The sequence below is a fragment of the Sapajus apella genome, unplaced genomic scaffold (assembly GCF_009761245.1).
Source record: "Sapajus apella isolate SASKATOON/1434 unplaced genomic scaffold, GSC_monkey_1.0 scaffold203, whole genome shotgun sequence".
NCBI lineage: Eukaryota > Metazoa > Chordata > Mammalia > Primates > Cebidae > Sapajus > Sapajus apella.
Window position 1 is genome coordinate 322,206 of NW_022437143.1, and position 15,222 is coordinate 337,427.

The 15,222-nt window shown below is 42.1% G+C and overlaps 1 protein-coding gene across 7 annotated transcripts in view; it reads right to left on the minus strand.

Annotated features, from left to right (window-relative positions):
• Window positions 1-15,222, minus strand: part of SHLD2 (shieldin complex subunit 2) — a 100,837-nt gene that overhangs the window by 65,974 nt on the left and 19,641 nt on the right. For 5 of the 7 annotated variants that reach the window (XR_004265782.1, XM_032270100.1, XM_032270096.1 and 2 more), the window contains exon 1: window positions 5,589-5,841. The exons of the other annotated variants lie outside the window; for them this stretch is intronic. Coding sequence is in view for 4 of the 5 variants with exons in the window: in XM_032270100.1 (XP_032125991.1) it covers window positions 5,589-5,610 (22 nt within the window). In the remaining variant the exon portion in view is untranslated. Of the gene's footprint in view, window positions 1-5,588; window positions 5,842-15,222 lie in introns of those variants that run through there. 7 annotated transcript variants of the gene reach the window in all.

A 15,222-nucleotide genomic window follows, 5' to 3' on the forward strand; every position in this document is an offset into this window, starting at 1 on the left:
ACTTGTTGTTCCTTTATATGCATAGAGCCTCTTTCAGGAGCTCTTGTAGAGCTGGCCTGGTGGTGACGAAATCTCTGAGTACTTGCATGTTCCCAAAGGATTTTATTTTTCCTTCACTTATGAAGCTTAGTTTGGCTGGATAGGAGATTCTGGGTTGAAAGTTCTTTTCTTTAAGGATGTTGAATATTGGCCCCCATTCTCTTCTGGCTTGTAGGGTTTCTGCTGAGAGATCTGCTGTGAGTCTGATGGGCTTCCCTTTGTGGGTAACCCGACCTTTCTCTCTGGCTGCCCTTAGTATTTTCTCCTTCATTTCGACCCTGGTGAATCTGACGATTATGTGCCTTGGGGTTGCTCTTCTTGACGAATATCTTTGTGGTGTTCTCTGTATTTCCTGGACTTGAATGTTTGCCTGCCTTGCTAGGTTGGGGAAGTTTTCCTGGATAATATCCTGAAAAGTATTTTCCAGCTTGGATTCATTCTCTTCGTCGCATTCGGGTACGCCTATCAAACGTAGATTAGGTCTTTTCACATAGTCCCACATTTCTTGGAGACTTTGTTCATTCCTTTTTGCCCTTTTTTCTCCAGTCTTGCCTTCCCGTTTTATTTCATTGAGTTGATCTTCGACCTCTGATATCCTTTCTTCTGCTTGGTCCATTCGGCTATTGATACTTGTGCATGCTTCACGAAGTTCTCGTGTTGCGTTTTTCAGCTCCATCAATTCACTTATATTCCTATTTTGTCCATTCTTGTTAGCATTTCGTCAAATCTTTTTTCAAGGTTCTTAGTTTCTTTGCATTTGGTTAGAACATGTTCTTTAAGTTCACAGAAGTTTCTTACTACCCACCTTCTGAAGTCTGATTCTGTCATTTCATCACACTCGTTCTCCATCCAACCTTGTTCCCTTGCTGGTGAGGAGCTGTGATCCCTTTTAGGAGGAGAGGTGTTCTGGTTTCGGGTGTTTTCATCCTTTTTGCGCTGGTTTCTTCCCATCTTTAAGGATTTATCCACCTGCCGACTTTGTAGTTGCTGGCTTTCAGATTGGGTCTCAAATCTTTCAGATTGACGTTCTGTTTGTCGATGATGAGGTTATTTCTGTTTCTTGGTTTTCCTTCTGACAGTCTGGCCCCTCTGCTGCAGGTCTGCTGAGGTTCACTCCAGGCCCTGCTTGCCTGGGGTTCACCTGCAGCACCTGCTGAACAGCAAGGGTTGTTACCAGTTTTCTTCTTCTGCTATCTTTGTCCCAGAAGGATACCCGCCTAGTGTCAATCTGATCTGTCTTTTATGAGGTGTCTTTTTGGATATATAGGGGTCAGGGAGCTGCTTGAGGAGACGGTCTCTTCTTTATAGGAGCTCAAATGGTGAGCTGCGAGCTCTGTTGTTGTTCATTCAGAGCTGCTGGGAAGGTACTTTTAGGTCTGCTGCAGCAGAACTCATAAACTGCTTTTTGTTCCCAGGTGCTCTGTCCCAGGGATTTAGGGCTTTATTTATGAGTTTCTGTTATGCTGCCGCCTTCTTTTTTTTTTTTTCCTTCAGACCTGCCCAGCCCAGCAAGGAGGCAGCCTAGTCACTGTCGGCCTATAGCAGCTTTGCTGACCTGCTGTGGGCTCCGCCCCGCTGCCGAGTGAACTTCCCTGCAGTCCTATTTATATGGGTGTAGTTAGAACTGCTTTGGCGATGGTGGCCCGCCTCTGTTGGGGCGGAGTCTCTGCTGTGGCGGGTTGCCTTGGCAACGGCGGGCTGCCTCAGCAATGGCGGGTTTTCTTGGGAACGGCGGGCTGCCTCGGTAATGGCAGACGCCCCTCCCCCACACAGCTGGACCGTCCCGGGTTCAGCTGCGCTTGCTGTGAAACTCTCAATCCAGAGTTTCTGGTTGCTGTTCTTTTGTGGGGGTGGGGCCAGCCGAGCCTGATCGCCTGACTCCCTGCCTCAGAGCCTTCTTTAAGTTGGTGTTCCAGTCGCCTGTTGAAGAGGCGCTGGGGTCTGTTTGTTTTCCCCTGCGGCCACTCACTGCACTGGCTTAAACAGCGGCACTGAGGTTTGTGGCGCTTTTTTTTTTTTTTTTTTTGCCCTGGAATCTACTGTCCTGGTTCTCTGCTCAGTCCCCTTTTTGAACCAGCGTACGGGCGACTTCCCGTGGCTCCAATCGCCGGCCAAAAGGGCCCCCGGACCGGTGTATTTTGTACGGAGAACCGCGGCTCCGGGGCGCCGACAAAGCAGCCGCGCGGGACAAAGCAGCGGGGCTGGCCAGCACAGCCGTGCTGGCCGAAACAGCCGCGCTGGCGACCGTGGAGCACCTCTGCCCGGGAATTTCCTAGTCTGTGGGCAATAAAAACACGGCGTCCACTCACCCTCTGCGCTTTCACTGGGAGCTGCAATCCTGAGCTGTTCCTAAACGTCCCCCGAGACGGAGTCTAACTCTTATTGCTCAGGCTGGAGTGCAGTGGCGTGATCTCGGCTCACTGCAACCTCCACTTACCAGGTTCAAGCAATTCTCCTGCCTCAGCCTCCTGAGTAGCAGGGATTACAGGCACCCGCCGCCACCATACCTAGCTAATTTTTGTATTTTTATTTTTATTTTTTATGTTGTTTTATTTTTGAGACAGAGTTTTACTCTTGTCATCCAGGCTGGAGTGCAACAGTGCATTCTCAGCTCACTGCAACCTCCACCTCTCAGGTTCAAGAGATTCTCCTGCCTCATCCACCTGAGTAGCTAGGATTACAGGCGCTGGCCACCACGCCCAGCTAGTTTTTTGTATTTTTAGTAGAGACGGTGTTTCACCGTGTTGGTCAGGCTTGTCTCAAATCCCCAACCTCAGGTGATCCACCCGCTTCGGCCTCCCAGAGTGCTAGGATTTCAGGTATGAGCTACCATGCCCAGCCAATTACTGAAAATTATAAGTCAAAATTACAGAATTTAGTACAGAATGCATTCAATGTCCACAATGATACTGTTATCTTAAAACCTAAGAAATTCACCTAAAAAAAGGAGTCCCTTAATTTTACATTACTCTAAGAAACACAATTTGATCTCTTTAATATATCCCTAATGGAAAAAAGATTAAAGGAATAAAGATTAATTTATCCTAGAGAGCCAGACTTCACTTCAAGCTTTAAGGAATAATTAATAATCATATTTTTTCTTCCAAACATAAAATTCAGATGGACTGACACCTTAAATGAGATATGAGTTTCATCTAGCATCAGAAATTACTCCAAAGGTATTATTTCTCTTAAGCACCCCTTCTGCTTTGAAATTTAATACCACCAACAAAACCAATTAATTTAATTTCATTGTAATGACTTCAGAGGACAGACACGGTAGCTCACACCATAATTCTAACACTGTGGGAGGCCGAAGCGGAAGGATCACCTGAACCCAGGAGTTCAAGACCAGCCTGCCAACACAGTGAGATCCTGTCTCTACAAAAAATAAAAAATGAGCTGGGCACGGTAGCATGCACCTGTAGTCTCAAGCTACTCAGGAGGCTGAAGCAGGAGGATCAATTGGGCCCAGGAGGTGGAGGTTGTGGTGTCATTGCACTCAGCCTAGTCAACGGAACAAGATTCTTTCTCAAAAAAAAATTTTTTTAACTATATTGAATTCATAAAGGCTCTATAAATATTTGTTAAAACAAATGTAAGAGGTTGAGTAGATAATCACTAATTAGCGATAGCAGCAGGGACATAATGTCATCAGTGGAGAGACAAACATCTCTAAACCACCTAACACAATATAGTGTCTTCCACATAGACTTTTTTCTCTTTTTTTGAGATAGGGTCTCATTCTGTTACCCAGGCTGGAGTATAGTGGTGCAATCACAACTCACTGCAGCCTCAACCTCCTGGGCTTAAGTTATCCTCCTGCCTTAGCCTCCCAAGTAGTTGGGACCAAAGGTGTGCATCACCACGCCCAGCTTATTTTTGTATTTTTTTGTAGAGACAGGGTCTCAACATGTTTCCCAGGCAGGTCTTGAACCCCTGGGCTCAAGCAATCACCTGCCTCAGCCTCCCAAAGTGCTGGGATTACAGCCACGAGCCACTATGTCCAGCCTTACATAGATTAAATGAGTTTATTGTATGTGAGGTCATTGTATAATATTTTTGAAAAATATTTTATATGCAATAAGTTGTAAATACAGTTAGTTATATCTACGGTCACCTTAAATTTATATCAATTTTTATTCACAAAAGCATGCATTATTGCAGACATTATAATTAATGAAACAATTTTTATTCATTTAAGTCCATTTGAAATCCAAGATTCATATTATAAAACCACTCCCCCTGAACTACACATCTCTAAATTTTGATTCAGTAATGTTTTCCATGGAAATAACAAAACTCAAGTTCTCTGTATTAGTAAACTATGTAATAAAATAGGAAACTCACTAAGGAAGAGCAAAAAGCAGGAACCCTGTATGTCACTTAGACAACTATCCTCAAACCAAAGTAAACACTTTCAATTCCAAGCATATTTCAAAGTTTTAGGAGAAGTAGGTGGATGGAGGAAAGAGATCACGAGAACTCACTCAATACTGTGAGGACAACATCATGCCATGAGGGATCCACCCCCATGACCCAAACATCTCCCACCAGACCCCACCTCAAACACTAGGAATTACATTTCAACATGAGATTTGGTAGGGACGTATATTCAAGCTACATTAGGGTGACAGCAAAGTTCTGGAACTAGATAATGGTGATGGTTGCATAACAATATGAATGCACTTAATGTAACTGAGACTTTTATGCTGTGTAAAAATAGATCTCAATCAATAAAAGAAATTGTACCCCAGCCTGGCCAACACGGTAAAACCCTGTCTCTACTAAAAATGTAAAAATTAGCCAGGCATGGTGGCACACGCCTGAGGTTCCAGCTACCCTGGAGGCTGAGGTGGAAGAATCACTTGAACCTGGGTAGCAGAGGTGGCTGTGATCCAAGATCACAACACTGTACTCCAGCCTGAGTGATAGAGTGATACCCTGAGTTGGAAAAAAGGAAAAATGAAACCCTAAATAACACTACGTAACAGAAAGTAGACACTGACATCTCATCGAAGAAAGTCACCTTCTAAAATAAACGTTGATTATGTTGTTACCTTGGTAAGTTAAGTACAATATAAACATTTCAAAATGAAACCTTTTTCTATAATCCTTAAGCTTTTCATTTATTAGGAATTATCATAAAACTCTTTGCATCAGCTTTCCTATGTTTAGTCTGCCAGGGCAGGAATCAGTTTTATATAGTGTTGGATGTCCAACGGAGAGAATACAGTCATGGGTTCTTAGTTTCTGTTTCTGGTTAGGCCAGTAAGGCCCCTTCCTCATCCCTCCCTTCCTCTTACCACTATAAACAGAAAGTAAAAACGATAGCTTCAGGCTGCTAAACACATACAACAAAACAAAATTAAATAACAACAACAAAAGGCAGTATGGACAAGCTAAGAAGTGAATTTTAAAATGGGCAGAATATTTGATTAAATTTGGCTTGCCAATATCATGTTAAATTTTAATACAGAAGAGTAACATATTTATTTCTAATAAACAAGATCAGCAAAAGATGAAAAACTTTTTAGATGACAAACTACCTTGGTCTGCTGTGGCACTCATGAATTGTGACTCTCTCCTGTAGTACCCATGAATATAGCCCTTTTTTTGACAGTCTATGGACAAAGGCAACAGGGGGGAAAAAAAAAACCCACCAAATGCTGTAATAAGCCCATCAATTTCTTTTACCTCAAATGCAACAGCAAATACCACTTTTGGCCAGGCATGGTGGCTCACGCCTGTAATCCCAGAACTTTGGGAGACCAAGATGGGCAGATCACTGGAGGTCAGAAGTTCAAGACCAGCCTGGCCAATATGGCAAAACGCCGCTCTACTAAAAATACAATAATTAGCCAGGCATGGTGACACACGCCTATGATCCCAGCTACTCAGGAGGCTGAGGTAGGAGAATCGTCTGAACCCAAGGGCAGAGGTTACAGTGAGCTGAGATCATACCATTGCACTCCAGTCTGGGTGACAGAGTGAGACAAGGAAAGGGGAAGGAGAAGGGGAAGGGGAGGGAAAGGGGAAGGGAAGAGGGATGGGAGAAGGGAAAGGGGAAGGGAAGGGAAGGGAAGAGAAGGGGAAAGGGGGAAGGGGAAGTCAAAGGGGAAGGAAAGGGGAAGGGGAAGGGGAAGGAAGGGGAAGGAAAGGGGAAGGGAAGGGAAAGGAGAAGGGAAGGGAAAGGAAAGGGGAGGGGAACAGAAGGGAAAGGAGGAAGGGAAGGGAAGGGGAAGGGGAAGGGAAGGGGAAGGGGAAGGGAACGGAAAGGAGAAGGGAAGGGAAAGGAAAGGGGAGGGGAAGGGGAAGGGAACGGAAAGGAGAAGGGAAGGGAAAGGAAAGGGGAGGGGAACAGAAGGGAAAGGAGGAAGGGAAGGGAAGGGGAAGGGAAGGCAAGGGAAAGGGAAGGGAAGGGAAAGGGGAAAGAAAAAGAAAGGAAAGGAAGAAAATACCACTTTTGCTGAACCTGATCCTAGGCAAGGCCAAATTCAGTCACTTGCAATAATAATATGTCCAACATTCATTCACAATGCTCCTGCCTGCTCTTAATGGAGTCTGAGTAGAGTAGGCTCTCAAAAGCCATGAATTATACAAATTATTAAATTAAACAGGAGTTTCCATCTAAAATAGTAACATTTATTTTGGGCCTATACCAACCAGACAATGAACTAGATGTTTTATACATATCATTACTCACTTTAGCCTCATAATACTTTACAGATAGTTTAAGTAACTTGCCTAAGGTCACAACATTAATACGTTAAAAATCCAGGTTCAGGCCAGGCTCCGTGGCTCATGCCTGTAATCCCAACACTGGGAAGCCAAGGTTGGTGGATCGTTTAAGCCCAGGAGTTTGAGATCAGCCTCGGCAACATGGCAAAACTCTGTCTCTACTAAAAACAGAAAAATTAGCCAGGCGTGGTGAAGCATGCTTGTAGTCCCAGCTACTCAGGTGGCTGAGGTGGGAGAATCACCTGAGCTTGGGAGGCAGAAGTTGCAGTAAGCAGAGATCACGCCACTGAATTCCAGCGTGGGCTACAGAGCAAGACCCTGTCTCAAAAAATAAAAAATTAAAATTAAAAAGTCAGGATTCAGACCAAGGTATGCCATACATAAAATCATTTTTTGTTAAAACACTCTAAGTGTGGTCTACAAAAAAAATATTTTCAGTTTACTTGGCAAACATTAATATTCTCTCCTAAGTACAGCTTCTAAATGTTAAGGAATAAGAAAGAAGGTACTTGAAAAGAATGTCACTGAAAAATGCAGTGAGCTGTCTGGGAGAAACAAGCAATGGCTGTGTCCCTGCTATGTGCCACACGCTGTGCTGGCTATATTATAGCTCTCAATGCTTGCTGTTACAGCAACCTTGAGAGGAAAATATTGATGAACTCTTTTACATATGAAGAAACTGAAACTTAGAGAAACCTTCAAGGTTACAGAAGTTGCAAGAGACAGAGTTGGAATTGGAAATCAAATTCAACTCATTAATACATATAACTAGTGCTTATTGGGGGGTATAAGAGGCATTTAGAATAGAATATTAGAAATCTCATCACATACAGCTCAAACCAACATATTTTCTCTTTGCTTAGGGTGTTGCTGTTATGAAACTGAAAAATCCCTGTAGATTTTTCTTTCAACAGCCTTAAATAATTGTCTATGCTTAGGTTATATGTGTTAAGTACTACCCATAAACTCCAAAAGTTGATTGCCATGAAAACCAAACAAGCATCCAGTAGTAAATGTGAAAAATAAGCAATTCGGTCCTATGTACGTGGCTTTGAACATACTGACAGATGGAGAAAAACACTTTGGAAAAGATACTTCACAATGTTCTAGAGATGATTTAAACCATTAAGCATTCTACGAAGCTTCTGAAGGTCTGTCAGATTTTAAATGGCAACAGTGAAATTTTAAAACAAGAACAGGAGAAGTCAGCACCAAAGCTAGTTTAACATTAATAATAAGTGAGCCAATAAATAGGTCTATGTTTGCTCAGTCAGGTTTTGCTTATTAGGACAGTTGGAAAGCTGGAAAGAAACTGGTTTTAACTCTCATACAACCTGTATCATGACACCATCACTTTACCAGAAATGTAGCTGATATCAGCATAAGATTGAGACAGTTCACATTTAAAATTGTTGTTTCCTTTCCAACTATTTTCATAATTCATTCATGGTATAGAATTGAGACTATTTCCTTAAGTGGAAAAAAATGGGTAATTAACATTGAGAACTTTCCATGTGCCAGAAACTGTATGAATTGTCTTATTAAATTTTCATAGCCACCCTGCAAGATATTATCCTCCTCTTTTAGAGAATAAACAAGTTTCAAGAAATGAAGTAGTTTTTCTTAGGTCACACCTATAGTAAAGAAGCAGAGCTGACATTCAAGCTTGGGTACAAATTATTATAATTTCCACAGCACTATGCAGCTGTCATTTTTTTTACCTGCAAACCTAAATAATGCTAAAAATAAAAGACAGGTTATCTCCAAGATCTCTAAACATTAAAATTTTACAATAAGCTGGTTGAGGTGACACATGACACATGTCTATATTTTCAGCTACTCAGGAGTTTGAGACTGGCCTAGACAACATAGCAAGACCCTGTCTCTAAATTTAAAAAACAAATTACAATAAGATAATCTTAGACTAGAGAAAGGAAAGTCAAACAATTATTTGGATTATAAACTGTTTTAGTACATCAATTGTAATGTGTGACAATATCTTTGATTCCTGGGAAGGTCATTGTGAAAGGAAATATAAAATGCCTTGAAGTCAAAATACCAGGCTCTCAAATAGAAAAATAAATAAATATAACATTTAAGTATTATCAACAGAGAACCAAGTTAGAAAAAAACTAGTTCTAATCTAAAACAACGCTGTTTAAAACACTACAGTCACCAGTGTAGGCTGACTCAGGCAGCATTTCCTAGGGTCCATGCCATGGACAACTGACTAATCCCTGTATAAATACTGAAAGATAATAAGCTTCCATAACCAAACAAGATGGGAAATTCTGAATTTAATGTTAAGTCTATTTCTGCACTGGTTATAGGCCTGGGAGCAGTATGGGGCCAGTTTTCCTGGGTTTGAATCCCAGCTTTTCCATTCTAGCTTAGCCATGTGACTTAGACGAGATAGAGTTGGCTATAAAGACTAGAAACAATAATGTGTATGGGAGCCTCAGAACAGAGCCTTAGAAAGTGCCCAATAAATGTTAAATAATAAATAGAAACATCATTTCCCAGAACCTTTATTAATCTAAGCTGATATTCCTCATGAACCACCGAGTTTGCAGTTTCTCAAACTTATTTGATGATGAAACCCACTTTTTCATAGACTATCCCTCCAGAAAAATGGTTAATGTCTTTAAAACAAACTCTTCGAAACAATAGAGAATTACATCACCAAAATAAAATGGGTTTTTTTTTTGTTGTTTTTGGGGGAATTTTTTTTGAGACAGAGTCTCCCTCTGTTGCCTAGGCTGGAGTGCAGTGGCACAATCACGTCTCACTGCAGCCTCAGCTTCCTGGGCTCAAGCAATCCTCCCACCTCAGCCTCTCAAGTAGTTGGGACTACAGGTGCATGCCACCCTACCGTGCTAATTTTTTGTATTTTTTGTCGAAAAAGGGTTTTGCCATGTTGCCCCAGCTGGTTTCAAACTCCTGGGCTCAAGCCATCTGCCCACCTCAGCCTCCCAAAGTACTGGGATTATAGGCATGAGCCACCATGTCTGGCCTAAAGCATTTTTAAAAACTGAATTTTTCTCCCCCAAATTTTCCCTACCTCTTATCTGCTACCACCTGCCTTTGCACTAAAGTTCTAATAGATGACAATGTCTCATGTTCACTAAAGATTTGGGAACACTGTCTCTACTTCATAAACCCACTCCATAGCTGGATTCTAAAGTCTGTCATAACCTGCAACTGCTCCTCCTGTTCAATCTTCAATTCCACTGTCAATTCTTGAACACCAACTACTTCATGTCCCAGCAGCCACCTTCTGGTTTCATTTGTTCCCTATTCAGCCAAGACTCAATGACCCCCCCCCCCAACTTCAAACACTCTCTATTGAAATCTCTTGCCTCCTTACCCTCTCTGTCACACTGACACACAAAATCCAGGCCAAAATCAATCCAATTGTTCAACTTGTGTGCTCACTCGGGCTGTTGAGCCCTGAGAGAATGGGGAAATCATTCACACAAATATATACACCACAGCTGTGAAAAACCTATGATTCCATTTTTTCTAAGTATTCCCATTCAGTTTGCCCTCCCACTTCCCTCAAAGGCTTTCTCAAAATTCTCTCTTTCTCCTCAAACAGTCCCCTGCAATCATCATCTCCTTCCCACTATAATCTCAGTGAATGACATTCCACTTCACTGAAAAAAATCAAGTGTTGATATCCCAAATTCTCACCTGCCACCCATACACTTCCCCATCTGCACCATCTATTCTTCCTTTATTCCTACTTCAGTGGAAACTGTATTCTCATTTGTACTGCATGCAACCCAGTATCTTCACTCCATTCCCACTAACCTCAAAGACAACATACAATCAATCACACACACCTCCTTCCTTCTACTTCAACTTCTCCCCTTCTTCTTACTTTTTCCACTTAGCATATAAGCATGCTGAAGTCTCTCTCATCTAAACACAACCTGCCCCTCTAACTAGTATCTCGTATCTCTCTATGAGCAAAGCTTCAAAAAGAGCAAAGCTTTCTGAACAGAACGTCTGCACTTACCGTCTCCGTTCTCAATCAATACCCAAGCTCAGTCCTCAGCAACCTGGCATGTATCTCTATCACGGAGACTCAACTGAAGCTGTTCTATAGAAGCTGGCAATCAGCTGCTTAACACCAAAATCAAGGGACACTTCTCTGTCCTCACATTCCTTCAAATGTGGGCTACATCTGACATTGCAGATGGCTCTTAAAATTTGTCTTCATTTAATAAATATCTACTGAAAGCTACTTTGTGATAAGAGCTTTGGATAAAATGATGAACATGACATACTCACAAGCCCTCAAGAAGCTTAAAGTTTCTATGATAATTCCTACTCCTTCCACCTCTCAGATCACTCCTTCCTTCTCTACTCAACCTTTAGAGCTGATATTCCCTCAAGGCTCCTTTCTTTGCTCTTCTCACAGCCATCCCAGGATTAATGTTTTTACATTACCTATTCGCTGATGTTGATGAAATTTGTATCACTAGCTTAGAATTCTTGACACTTCATCCTCCTCAAACTGTCTACTCTCAATTTTTTGTCCTCTTCCAAGTAAAACTTTTAAAAAACTATCTTTGTACACTCTACTTCCTCATATCCAATTCATGGTTTTTTGTTTTTTTTTTAAGGTGGGGTTTCACCATATTGGTCAGGCTGGTCTCAAACTCCTGACCTCAGGTGATCCGCCCACCTCAGCCTCCCAAAGTGCTGGGATTCCAATTCACGTTTTAACCCATGACTGTTTGACTTCAATCCCCACCGCTACACTGAAACTTCTCTTACAACATCACCACTGCCTCATTATGTCAAAATGGACATGCTTACCATTACTCAAACTTTCAGGGCATTCTCAACAAAACAGACCCACTCCACTATCTAAACCTGTACATGTGAAATTTGGCACAGCTGTATACTGGGCCCTATTCTATTTCCTGTACTCTATCCCTAGGTGTCTCTACCTATTCCCATGTTTTAAATATGATTTATAACTCTGCTCCAGATCTTTCCGAAGCTCTAGATTTTTTGTTTTGTTTTTTTCTTTGAGTCAGAGTCTCACTCTGTTACCGAGGCTCAAGTGCAGTGGCCCAATCTCAGCTCACGGCAACCTCTGCCCCCTGGGTTCAAGTGATTTCCCTGCCTCCGCCTCCAGAGTAACTGGAATTACAGGCAAGTGCCACCATGCCCGGCTAATTTTTTGTAATTTAGTAGAGATGGGGTTTCATCATGTTGTCCAAGATGGTCTCGATCTCCTGACCTCATTATCTGCCCTCCTCAGCCTCCCAAAGTGCTGGGATTATAGGCATGAGCCACCGCACCTAGCCCTCCAAGCTCTAGTTTCATTTACTCAACTCTCCACTTGGCAACCCCATTTGGACAAGCTTAATTTATCCAAAATGTCCTTAATTTTCCCACTAAGTCTCTTCCAGAACTACTGGAGTTATTAAAGCCAGAAACAAAGAGCCACACATGACTACTTATTTTCCCGTACCTCTCATATCAAACTATCTCCAAAACATATTCTGTCTATTCAATTATCTTCAACTCACTATCATGTCATAATATAGCTATTGTTATTTCTTCCCTAGAGTACTGATTGGTTTTTTGTTTGTTTGTTTGTTTGTTTTTTTGAGACGGAGTCTCACTCTGTCACCCAGGCTGGAGTGCAATGGTATGATCTCGGCTCACTGCAACCTCTACCTCCTGAGTTCAAGTGATGTTCCTGCTTCAACCTCCTGAGTAGCTGGGGATTACAGGTGCCTGCTACCACGCCCAGCTGATTTCTGTATTAGCACAGAAGGGGTTTTGCCATATTGGCCAGGCTGATCTCTAACTCCTGACCTCAGATGATCCACCTGCCTTGGCTTCCCAAAGTGCTGGGATTATAGGCATGAGCCACTGAGCCTGGCTCTGACTTTCTAACCAAGTTCACCAATTTCAACTTGTCCCCACCAATCCAGTCTCCAGGAAACAGCTAAAGTGATCTTTACAAATATAAATTGAATCACAACACTCACTATTTAAAAGCCTTCAATTAATATGTTTTATACTCGGATGGAAACTAATTTTAAGTAATAACAAAGTATTATCTTTCCCACAAAGAGAATATTACCCCAGTTCTCTGGCAATTCATTCTGTGGATCAGTGGCATTCAACTATTTCAGTACAAAGACAAATTTAAGACATAGAAGTTAACTGGATTACTAAAGGTTACTAATTATTTAATTCCAAAGCAAATATCATAATTTTTCTTTTTTTTTTTCCGGACAATCTCACTCTGTTAACCAGGCTGGAGGGCAGCAGCATGATCTTGGCTCACTGCAACCTCCACCTCCTGGATTCAAGTAATTGTCATGCCTCAGCTTTCCCAGTCGCTGGGATTACAGGTGTGTACCACCACAACCAGCCAATTTTTGTATTTTTAGTAAAGATGGGGTTTCACCATGTTGGCCAGGCTGGTCTCGAACTCCTGGCCTCAAGTGACCTGCCCGCCTCAGCCTCCCAAAGTGCTGGGATTATAGGTTTGAGCCACTGCACTCAGCCCATAATTTTTTTAAAATTGAGATAAAATTCACGTAGCATACAATTTACCGTTTCAAAGTGCACAATTTGGTAGTTTTTAGTGTACTCACGTTTTGCAACCATCTCCACTAATTCCAGCACATTTCCATCACCTAAAAGGAACCCCATATCTATTAACAGTCATTCCGAATTGCCTCCCTGCCCCACATCCCCAGAAACTATTTTCTATCTCTATGGATTTGCCTGTTCTGAACCTTTTTCATAAGTTGGATCATTTAATATGTGATTTTTTGTGGCTTCTTAGCATGATGTTTTTAAGGTTTATCCATGTTGCAGCATGAATCTATACTTCATTCCTTTTTATGGCTGAATAATATTCTATTGTATGGATGGACCACGTTTTGTGTGTGTGTTTTCGTTTTGTTTTGTGTGTGTGTGTGTGTCCGTGTGTGTGTTCTGAGACAGAGTTTTGCTCTTGTTGCCCAGGATGGAGTGCAACGGTGTGATTTCGGCTCACTGCTACCTCTGCCTCCTGGGTTCAAGCGATTCTCTTGCCTCAGCCTCCTGGGTAGCTGGGATTACAGGCATGCGACACCATGCTCAGCTAATTTTGTATCTTTAGTAGAGGTGGGGTTTCTCCATGTTGGTCAGGCAGTTATCGAACTTCTGACCTCAGGTGATCGGCCTGTCTTGGCCTCCCAAAGTGCTGAGATTGCAAGCATGAGCCCACGCCCAGCCAGACCACATATGGTTTATCCATTCATCAGCCAATCGACATCTAGGCTGTTCCAACTCTTTTACAATTATGAATATTGTTGCTATTAACACTCATGTACAAGTATTTGAATGGGGATATATGTTGTCAGTTCTCTTGGGATGACCTAGGGATGGAACTGGTGTGTCATATGGCAGCTGTATGTTTAACTTTTTTATTTATTTATTTTTTTAAATGAAAATGGGGAAAAGCAAGTGTAGGCTGCACATGACAAGCGCTGAAGCCCAGGGTGAGGTAGAAGGGCACCTGGCAGATGTGCCCAGCAGCAGGGTGTCTGGGGGCCAGGATGGCCTGGTAGAGGAAGGCCCTGGTGGGCTGGAGGGCAGGGCAGGGGCTGGCACTGGAGGTGGTGATAAACAAGTGGAAAGGATGGTAACAGTGCCCATTTCACAGGCAAGAGAGTGAAAGAAAATGCCTCACACAGTGCCTGGCTTTTCCTCTTCAAGGATCTCCTCGTTTCCAGATTTCTCTTTGTCTGTTTCTGAGCTGGGACTCAAAGCCCACAGGTTCTGGAGAATGACCTCCCAATCCGCCAGAGTGAGGTTGCCCTCAACATACCTGCAAACCTTTGAGAAACAGGAGTTTGCACTGGGGGGCCCCTCGTGGGTCTTTTTTTTTTTTTTTTTTTTTTTTTTGGTCAAGGAAAAGCACTGGCCCAACATCTTTTCTTTTTTTTCTTTTAGAGGAAGAATGAGAGAAAGAAAGAAAAAGAATAAAGAAAAGAATAAAGGAAAGGAAGAAAGAGGAAGAAGAAGAGGGAGAGAGAACAGGGGTGTTGCTTTATTGCCCGGGCTAGAATGCAGTCTAAAACTGGGAATGCCTGTAATTGTGTTTAATAATAGAGACATTAAAAAAAAAAAAAAAGAGGGAAGAAAATAATTAACAAGCAGCCAACCAATATTTCATTTAAACCTGTAAATATGTGTGATGTAGTACTGATAAGAGTGTACATTTTGTGTATTTAAAGTGGAGAGTTCTATGAATGTTAATTAAGTCTACTTGTTCCGGATCTGAGTTCAAGTCCTAAATATCGATGTTAAGTTTCTGTCTCATTGATCTATCTAATATTGATGTTGAAGTCTCCCGCTATTATTGTGTGGGGGTCCAAGTCTCTTTATAAGTCTTATATATCTGGGTATTTCTGT